We start from the raw sequence: 10,930 nt of genomic DNA, 5'->3' as shown, positions 1-10,930 counted from the left end.
TGACCTCAGCGTCCTACGCATAAGATACTAATGAATGTGTACAGAATTAATGGAGAAAAACCATGTAGTCATTTAAAAGCAGAGGTATTCTTTCTGTTCCCTGAAAAAAACAAACCAGTAGAACTTGGATGGAAGAGACAAGACACCTGTGATGTCCTGTTGGCTGAAATGTTCAATAACTAGATTAAAAAATTCCCTTATGCTTGTTGGCCAATATGTGTATTATCATTTAGAGATATCCCTTTTCATTGCAATCACTAGTATAAGAATGTGCTTCAGAATCCATAAAATGATGCATAATTTTAGTGGACCAGGAATGGGTTTTGTAATAATACTTCAGGGTTTTTTAGTAGGAATTGTATATTTCTTTCTCAACAGAAATATAACTGGGTGTATAAATCAACTGCATAAGTAGGAGGCATTAGAGTCTGTGAGTAGGAGATCAGACAACACCAGGTCCAAATTCCACTCCTACCACTTGCTAGCTAGGTAACTGTGGGCAAGCTGCGTACTCTTTTTATTTTATAAAATGAGGAAAACTGAGTCTTAATCTTCTGAATTTTTTATCTTTTTAAACCCCAGTTTTTTTCGTATACAAAATATGGGTAAGATGATATTTATCACACAGGAGTATCATAAGAATCAATATGATAATTAGTATAAAGGACCTGGAACTTGGTAAGCAGCTCTAATTAATATTAGCTATACTGTGTGATATCTGGGCATGCCAGCTTAGACTCACTACCACCTGTGACAACTCCTGAAATTATCCTGGAAATTACATTTTTTGAGTCTTAAAGGCTTCCCCCTACCCCCTTCTCTTGGTTGTTATTGATGATACGAATACCCTTGGAGGGCTGAAAAACCTTGAGCTTATAGAGTCCTACATTCTTATTTCATGAGAGTTCAAGCTCCCTGAGATCGCCATTGTGGAAGAACAGGCTAAGGATACAAAATAACTGGAAAAGAGAGTTTTACACAATAATGGGATTGGATCAGAAATTGCTTCACTGAACCACTTATATATGTGAGAGGATAACCTTCTCAATAAATTTTTGCCAACATAGCAAATACATATACATGTATTTATTTATTTTGCTTTTTATTTTTTTAATTTTTATTTATTCATTTTTTTATTGAAGTAAAGTTGCTTTACAGTGTTGTGTTAGTTTCAGGGATCCGCAAAGTGATTCAGCTACATATATATATATATATACTTTTATATATACATGTATATATGTGTGTATATATATATTTACAAATATATATATACTTTTTCAGATTCTTTTCTCTTAGAGGTCATTACAAAATACTGAGTATAGTTCCCTGTGCTATACAGGAGGTCCTTGCTGGTTATCTATTTTATATATAGTAGTGTGTACATACACATATATTTATTATACACATAATAAATACACACATTTATCAAGCTACATTGAAGCCATTATTGCAGTGGCTTATTGGAATATAGTATTTTACTGGAAATGTACTACTTCTGAGTGGGGAATATGGGGAAGAAAGAAAGAGAAACAATAGCGTAGGATCAAGGGATCTTAGAGCCAGACTGTGGCCAGAACTTCCGCCTGCTGTGCCATTGTCACAGGACCATAGCTCTGAGGTTGGGCAACACCTTTAGTAAACACTTCCTGAAGCAGAGACAAGAATGAACCCTGAGGTTTCATTCTGTCTCACTTGAGAGGAAGGGACAAACCCAGTGCACGTCTGCTTGAGACAGAAGGACAGACACCAGGCTCCTGGGATCACCCAGCATGTGGCGAGGGCTTCTTTTGACAGCCGCTTTCCTCCTTTCTCCACTTCCGGGTAGGTGTTTAACTCCTTTTCAGGTTCTGTTAAATACCCAGGGAACTGCTTGCTTTTCATCTTCTCCCAGTATTTTTTTTTTAACCAATTTTACTAACCAGTTGAGCTGGTTTAATTTGTTGTTTTGGGGGGCCCGTACTGATTTAAACACTCAGTGTAAAGGAGAGGCAAGCAGACTTCTTGAATCAATATTTACACATCTGATCTGAGAACACTTAGAAATGAGAAGGGAAATTTAATTCAGCATCATTTAAACAGTGAATGTGATCTTTGCATCAAAGAATGGAATGCACCCAAATCAACCTTGTCAGTTTTTAGAGCAGTTAAGATGAGGCAGGTTTGACTGGTTATTGCGGTACAGAAGGCTTCAGAAAGTATCTATTATTATTATTGGGGCCAGTTTGATTCGTCCTATTCCTTTCCATCACATTTTTATATTTAGTCCTTTCATTATTGGTGATGATAAATATGACGAATTAGAAATAAGTAGTGGACCCATTTCATGTTTATAAAGCACTGTGATATTACTTGATCAAAACAATGTTGCCGTTGAACTTATGTTGATCATTCAGTTACATTTTGCTGGTTAGATCAAACATTTGTCGACTGAAAAAAAAAAAGCACAATGTGAGAGTTGTGAGTGAAGTTTTATTTGGGGCAAAATGAGGACTATAGCCTGGGAGACAACTTCTCAGATAACTGTGAGGAACTGTTCAGAAGAAGTAGGGCAGGGAGATCAGTATTATGTGTTTTGTTGAAGGGGGATCCATGGAATCAAGCATACATTTTGGCAGGAGGTTGCTGCTAGTCACGGTGAGCGGATGTCTCCATTAATAATTTTAGAGCTTTTCTAGATATGAGAAAATGCAAGAAATTGGGTTCATAACATCTTCTCCTAAAAGTATCTAATTATCTGAAGGTCTGTTCTGCCAGTTTTTCCCAGAGTACAGAGTGCCTCATTTCTGATCTTTGCCGGCCCTGAACTCCTGTTTCAGGCTGTGTATTTGAAGGTCAACTACTGCAGTGGCTAGTGACTTCATTCTTTTTTTTTTTTTTTTTTTTTGGCGTACGCGGCTCCGGACGTGCAGGCTCAGTGGCCATAGCTCACAGGCCCAGCCGCTCCGCGGCATGTGGGATCTTCCCGGACCGGGGCACGAACCCGTGTCCCCTGCATCGGCAGGCGGACTCCCAATCACTGCGCCACCAGGGAAGCCCCAAGTGACTTCATTCTTGTAGTGCCAGATGGTGAGCAGCAATTTTCAGTTTAAGAATTCAAAAGTAGAGTAATATTACTTCCTAATAATCAATTATATCTAGCATATCTCTCCATCTCTGATGAATTCTCCAATTAGATTTTGGTTAAATTACATTGGCTAACACATTTCCTTTGTTTATTTCTACTTCGAGAGCTTATTGAAATTCAGCACGTTAGCTTCAGTGCGTGAGACTCCTTCCCTGGTAAACCTTTTCCTGGGCTTTAGAATGTTTGCCGGGACCTAGAAATGGGAACAAATTATCAACAAGAAGGATGGGGTTAGGTAGGGAAATATTCTCCTACCCCTTTTGCCCACTCAGTACTTTGTCACTAAAAGCATCTTTCCTTTTACGCTGGTTTCTGATTTGTTTTTCAGACTTGGGAAAGTTTTAACTTAACATCTTTTGGTATAGAACTGTGCTAGGAATTTAAATTATTGACTTAAAATTCCTATTTTTTGAGTCAAAGTTAATAGAAATCTTCTTTCCCTACATTCTCCAAAAGTAGGATCACTGAACACTCTCTGGGACACTTTGCTTGGTTGAAACATAAGAATTGTTTGTGTACTAGCCTTACCCAACAGCATAAAGATCAAGCTGGGTCTGTTAACAGAATAACATAGCTACCAGTGTGGTCCACCCACATTATAGCCTTTTCGGTGAATTTGGGCATACTAACTGATTCTGTTCTCCTGTCTTTGCATTCACATCATTTGCCCCAAGAGACAAAACATTTTTAGAGGTCATGTCACAAACTGTGACATCTCTGAATACTTGGTGAGAAGGGGACAGAGGTTCTGAAGTGGCTTTTGTGAGGATGGGGGGATGAACAGAAAGCTGCCTTCCCTTATCTTCCATCTGGAACAGAAAGCTGCCCCCTCTTTTTTATTTTCCATTGTGTATTTTCAAGAATGTCTCCATGAATCCGACTGCCAATTCGGGGGACACAGGTTCGAGCCCTGGTCCGGTAGATCCCACATGCCGCAGAGCAACTAAGCCTGTGAGCCACAACTACTGAGCCCACGTGCCACAACTACTGAGCCGGTGTGCCGCTACTGAAGCCCATGAGCCTAGACCCCATGCCCCGCAACAAGAGAAGCCACGGCAATAAGAAGGCCATGCACCACAATGAAGAGTAGCCCCTGCTCACCACAACTAGAGAAAGCCTGTGTGCAGCAACCAAGACCCAACGCAGCCAAAAAAAAAAAAAAAAAAGGAATGTCTCCATGGTCCCTGAAATAACCCTGAAATGAAATACCCACTGAAATGTAAGACATAAAGCCATTTCCATTTTCCCATCTCTTCCTTTTTTTGTTTCTCTGCCCCCATCATCCAGAGAATAAGTATGTGCCCCTCCAACCATGACTCCTGCCCAGTTCTTACATATGCGAAACTAAAAAATGAGGTCAAATCAGGCCAACTGTTTGTAATGAGCTTTACAATCCCCTGAGAAAAATAACTTATAAGATTTCATTGTAGGAAAGGGAAAAAAATTTAAAGAATGTGACAGGTGCTTGGGGGTGAAGAAGTAAGGAGAAATTTCTTTACTTCAGCAGAATATCCAGGGGGTACAGTACTTTTTGAAATTATTTTATTTCAAATTGCAATTTCTTCCTGTCTCCATAAGTCGACTGGAAGACCCCAAAGAGTATACGTAATTTGATCTTTAGAGCCAAAGTGATAGACATAATTAGGATGTGTTTTTTCCTTTAGTGTTTGTACTCACCTTTACTGCATGAAGTTTAAAATCACCAGATAGTTTGATGGGGTAGCTTGATGGGGTACAGAGAATCCCAGAACCTAAGTCCATGTCATTGCATAAACCCTGATTCAGGGCTTAACATCATGTGTTTAGTTTGAAAAGACATTGCTTTCAACAGTTTTGAACAGATTTGAAGAAAAATGGAAATATCAGTATTATGTACAAAGGGGCTAAACTCTAAAATGGCTCCAAACACATTAAAAGATAAAGTAGCCATCCAGACTAATGTCTGGTATATTAATCTTGTCAACAAGATTTAACTTTTCTAAAGACAGAGGGAGGGAGGCAGAGAGAGAAAGAGAGATAGAGGAAGGAAGAAAGAGAAAGAAAGAAAGAAAACGGTTGGAAGGAAGGATGAAAGGAGGGTGGAAGGAAGGTCAGAAGTTTCCAGATTAAAAGAGAGTAAAGAGGGCTTCCCTGGTGGCGCAGTGGTTGAGAGTCCGCCTGCCGATTCAGGGGACGCGGGTTCGTGCCTCGGTCCAGGAAGATCCCACATGCCGCGGAGCGGCTGGGCCCGTGAGCCGTGGCCGCTGAGCCTGCGCATCCGGAGCCTGTGCTCCGCAACGGGAGAGGCCACAAACATGAAAACTAGATAAAATACCTGACCCTAGAGTGGATCCTGCACTGGAATGGGGAAAATGCTATAAAGGATATTATTTGGTCAATTGACAAAACTGGAATACTGATGGTAGATTAGGTAAAAGTACTGGCTCAGTGTTAAATTTCTTAAATTTGAGAGCTGTGCTATGGCTGTGTAAGAGAATATTCTTGTACTTAGGAAATACTCAAGTTTGTAGGGGTAAAGAACCATGATGTATGTAGTGTAACTCATCCTCAAATGGTTAGAAAAAATTGTGTGTATGTGTATGTATATTTATATACATATGTATGTGTATATACACATATGTATATATGTGAGAGACTGAGAATATTCAAAATCTCAGTGACAACAACCTCAAAATATTGGTGGCTTACAAGAATACTTTGTCACTCATGAACATGTTGGCAATAGGGTAGATCTGTGAATTAGGTAAATCCGGGTGAAGGATATAAAGACGTTATTTGTACTATTCCTATTCTTGCAATTCTTGTATACATTTGAAATTATTGCCAAATAAAAAGTACCCCCCCCAAAGTACCCCCCCCAAAGATTTCACTCTTCTAAAACTAATAAACAGTGAAAATAATGATCTAACCCAAAGCCAAATAAGAGTTTTCTTTTTCTTGATCCGGTTTTGCTAGTCAAAACTAATCCATCCCGTGAGTTCTGTGGGAGAGAGAAAAGCAAGCATTAAAGTGAATTAGTAGAAACATATTGTGTTTCATCTCAGATTTGTGTAATCCCTGGATGATAGTTGTGTTGGTTCCACAGGCCTCAGAATAACAGTGAGCTGTTACACAGCTGGGAGGAGACGGCACCATCACACGTTAGGATGATGAGCCAAACAACACTTAGGTCTGTTGCCTCTCTTTAACTGCTGTATAATTTGTTGTATCTCAAATCTCGTTCTTTCAGGGCCTTCGCGGTTTCAGAAAAAGAAGGGCCACTAAGGGAAATTCTATCTGTTATCTTTAGAGAATGTACCCTGCTGCAAGAATGTGAAAAGCTGGAAATCTGTTCACTTCACACTGAAGAAAGTGAGAGGTTGCTGGAGGCGTTTTAAAAAATATCCTGGTTTAGTTTCTTCATTGATTTGTTTTGGTTGCCATTTGGAAGTGCTTGGCCATCAAACAAAGAGTTGGAAAGAAATTTCTCCACTGATTTACATGCTTAGACTCCATATTTCATAGTCAGTTGGGAAACATTAGCATTTAGATACTAACTAGAGGCATGGAGGTCAATGTGTATATCAGAGAAAACTTGTGTTGGTTGGATTGGCCTGTCCCCTTCTCACCACTTCTGAAGGGGAGCATGTGAGTGTTATCCCTTTCTGCTTTTATAAAAAGAATTAGTTGGGTAGTTATTATTTTATGAACTGAGGGCAGCTTAGACTAATATTTCCCATCAGAATAATGTGTGTTTCATACAGCATTTTTAGAAGAGTTACTCTGGTTGCAATGTTGGTGAATATATGGCTTCATGAGCTCCATATTAATGGGACTAATTGCATTGATTGAACACAGTCCACCAGACAGCATGCGGGTGCCTTATGGTGTACTTAGAGATTAACAGGAGACTGTACGGAATTGCTACCATCAGTTAATTTCTGGCAAGAGTAATTTTCTTACTCTTGGCATCTTATTATTTTGAAATAATTATGATAATTAGGAAAATTTTCACTCGATGGAAAGAAAATGACTGATTTACTGTTCCTTTAGGCTTTTGAACCTCGCTTATTGTTTTAAAACTAACATTATTATTTTCCTCTACCAAAAATTAATTAAATAGAAATAAAAGATGCCCAGTGATTAGCTCTAGAAGTAAGAAGTAAGTGACTGAGGGAACTTGTGATGTAATTCTTGAAGTGTGACTATGTAATGAGACATTTTATCACAAGGTTCTGAATAGAACATTATTGAAATGACCGTCACCTATTCAAAGAGATCATTGGAGATTCTGTATTTATTTGCATAAAGTTGTAGACTACTTGAACTGTTCTTCAAGATCATTTAATCTGCCCCCTCTTTTCACAATTAAAAAACCCAAACTAAACCCAAAGTTAATGTAGTCTAGTGTTGACGCCACGGCTTTAAGTGTTTTTGAATTATTTTTAACAGTAAATCTTGAGCCAGTGAAAGAAATGCCATTTCATCACTTTAACACTCCGTTTTTGACCCAGTGAGCTTTTAGCAAATTTAATCACTTTTTCTATTCTTCAAAGTTAGATATGCAGATGGCTCTTGAATGGTCAGAAGAATGAAAGCCATCCTAAAATGATAAAAGAAAATTGATATCACTAGGAATTTTGAAAAGTTTCTACTTTAGTTTCTGAAGAAACTTTGAAAAAATAAGCATTTATTCTCTGGAACATCACTGGGATAAGTGTACATTCATGCAAAGCGACTAATGAAAAATACTGTTTTATTTGCTAAAAGATCAACCCCATCACATAAATTTATGTTATCATAGAATTTAGGTTTGCCTATTTTAATGAGCTAGAATTACCCTCTAGTCATTTAAAGCCTTTCCAGTTCCAGTTAGGAAACTGCTGGGTTGGGGCCATCCTGTGGATCCCTGTTCCCTTGTACCTACATTCTCTGTGGATCTGCAGCCCCTTAACCTCTAAAGAGCTGGTCTGTTGACATTTCCTCAGGCACTTCTTTATACAGAGCAGGGACTGGACCATGTGGGCAAATAAAAAAGAAAATAGAAAATTCAGCATCAGCTTTGGGAAAACTGAATTTCTCTGAAAAAAATAACTTCTGGAAACAACATTGAAATGAGAATTCAAGATGCCATAGTAGGTTGAATCTTTCCAATTCTCTTTCAATATAACTGCAGGTTCAGAAGTTTTCCTTCCAGGCCAGTCCTAGTGCTCTAATTGTCTGCTTCTCCAAGTTTCATGTTTTTCACGTTTTGTATTCAAAAATGAAGGTATGTCTGTACTGCAAAAGTCAGCCCCTTCTATGGAGCTGATATTGGAGCCTTTTCTTACTGATTTCGTTTCTTTCATTACTGTAAAATATTGCTGTTGGAAAACCCAAGAAAAATATATTAGAATCTGAACTGGTATCCATTAGTTATTTCATTTTTATGACACTGTGTAGTTTCAGAGTGCTTCAGTTTGATTATTCTGACACTGATTAGGTTCTTAGAGGATTACTTTGGCTTCTGTTCTCTTGTCCTGGCTTTTGCCTGAACCTTTTGCTCCCTTCCCCTAGGGGACACAAAGTGGTAAAGAGAAGCGGGAAAATTCCAAAGAAATATCTTCACTAAGCTGAGAAACACCAGTAAACTTTCAGTGGGAGAATATCTGAAGATGTAGATTAAAGATCTGAGAGGAAGAGTGGGCTTCTAATTTTGCTGATCTTTTCTGGTGTCTGCACTTTTATAACTCTCTCACATCAGTTAAAGCCCCTGCGTGTGGCATCATTCATCAGAAACGCAATCAACATGACCACTACCGAACAGCATATGTTAGTTCTGCTTAGCTGAATCTTCTCTACCTTTTTTTTTTTTTTTTTTTGCTCAGTAAATTCTATAAAAGAACTCCCTGGAGTGAAAAACTATGAAGTGGTTTATCCCAGAAGACTTCATCCACTGCATAAAAGAGAGGTCAAGGATCCAGGTCAACAGGTACAGCTTTTGATTTAATAAAGAATTTTGAATACACGCACACACACACATATACACACACATACGCATATATATAACTATATTTAATATGTAGATATATATACATATTTTTGTATATATACATACACACATTTGTGTTTTTTAACCTGTCTTACCTTTATTAATCTTCACAATAACCCAACATTCTATTATTAGCTTTATTTTGATTTTAAAGTTCTGGCAGTTGAAATAAACTAACTGTCCAAGGTCACACAGAGGGTAAACTTTATTTATGGTAATTTATAATTTATTCTGTTACTTCTAAAGAATTTGATGCAACTTCTTTTATCTACCTCTTTATATATCTCTATCTATCATCTATACATACACACATACAAACAAAACCGTGAACACTAAAATTGAAGTAAAAAATAAAATATTGTGGGTGAATAAATGCATATATGTGTAGTAAATTAGGATTAATTACTGTAATTGAACATAAAATTTACCTCTTTTTTCAAAAGAGTCGGCTATTAAAGTTTGTAGAATTCTTACCACTTGACAAAACACACATTCTCAGTCAAAAGAGGAAAGCTAAAACATAATGATTCATTCCACAGCAATTTTCTAATTACCTACACCTGGAAGTCTTCTGCTGGGTGCCAGGAAAATACAAATAAATGAGACATAAATGACAACTTTTACATCTACCTATTGTAAGATGAAACTCACTGGAAGCTCATATTCCCCAACTGGACAAAGTTCCTCACAAATTATTTTTTCTAAAGCAAACACATGTATAGCAACAGAACCCAGAGTAGACTCTGTTTCCCAAAATAATTGTCTCTCAACAAAATGTTTCTGCTAAATTTATATAGGACCCATATGCATTGGATTCCCTGTCAATATGGCTTTCTTCAAATGCTTTCTGGCAGTCTCTTAAAAATGCCAACTACATCTTCCACTGAATATTTTGAGGTGAAAGCCAAGTTGCTAGAAATTAACTTTGTGGTTTCTGTGTTGAGACTCTTGGTCTTCCTTGTGCAAATAATTGATTAGCAATTACTTGAAACATTTAGAATTTAGAGTGCATGGGACAGAGGGGATCCCTGTATCTACAAAGATCTCAGTCTGGATTGATCACTTCTCAAGGCAGTGAAGATGAGGACTCTTGTACTTTTTATTATACCACTGTGCCCTCTGCTGGACCAGAGAATTAAGGCACCAACATTACCTGTCAGGTATGCAAAGAGCATGGCCCATTTTTCTGACTTCCTCACACCTGGCCACATTACTTAAGATTTGAGCTAGAATGAAGTAATCCTCTGAAACATTTTCTGGAGGAGGCACTAACAGCCAAGACAGAATCTTAAAGATTTGATTCATGATTGTATTCTTGACTGTATTTTACATACATGGCATAAGGAGACCTGAATAAGCGTTTGTTGAATAAGTGAGTAAATGAGTAAGTAAACAAATAGACAAATGAATGAGTGTAAGTGGAATACATTTCCTATAAACCTGCATAGATGTATAGTCAACACATTCTCAGTCAAGGTCCCTGATGTTGAAACTTACATTCTGAAGGTGGTCACTGTTCTTGCAGTCTCCAGATCACATGCTTCCTTAGAGGCCAAAAATATCTTGCTGTTGGTCCATGCCTTAAAACAAAATATCTGGGGCTTCCCTGGTGGCGCAGTGGTTGAGAGTCCGCCTGCTGATGTAGGGGACGCGGGTTCGTGCCCCAGTCCGGGAAGATCCCACATGCCGCAGAGCGGCTGGACCCGTGAGCCATGGCCGCTGAGCCTGCGCGTCCGGAGCCTGTGCTCCGCAACGGGAGAGGCCACAACAGTGAGAGGCCCGCGTACCGCAAAAAA

At 38.4% G+C, this 10,930-nt stretch overlaps 1 protein-coding gene across 1 annotated transcript in view; it reads left to right on the top strand.

The window, feature by feature from the left end:
• The first annotated feature begins 1,346 nt into the window (after window positions 1-1,346).
• The window catches only part of ADAM28 (ADAM metallopeptidase domain 28), a 59,475-nt gene continuing 49,891 nt past the window's right edge, over window positions 1,347-10,930 (top strand). Inside the window, exons 1-2 of the mRNA XM_089912797.1 lie at window positions 1,347-1,821; window positions 8,971-9,074. Coding sequence (XP_089768923.1) covers window positions 1,770-1,821; window positions 8,971-9,074 — 156 coding nt within the window. The 5' untranslated portion in view covers window positions 1,347-1,769. The remainder of the gene's footprint in view (window positions 1,822-8,970; window positions 9,075-10,930) is intronic.

This window comes from Delphinapterus leucas, chromosome 6, assembly GCF_059928025.1.
Source record: "Delphinapterus leucas isolate spDelLeu-1000000601 "Yukka" chromosome 6, BTC_Dleu_Yukka2, whole genome shotgun sequence".
Taxonomy (NCBI): Eukaryota; Metazoa; Chordata; class Mammalia; order Artiodactyla; family Monodontidae; genus Delphinapterus; species Delphinapterus leucas.
The sequence above is the reverse complement of the archived record's forward strand: the minus strand, read 5'-3'. Positions and strand labels throughout refer to the sequence as shown.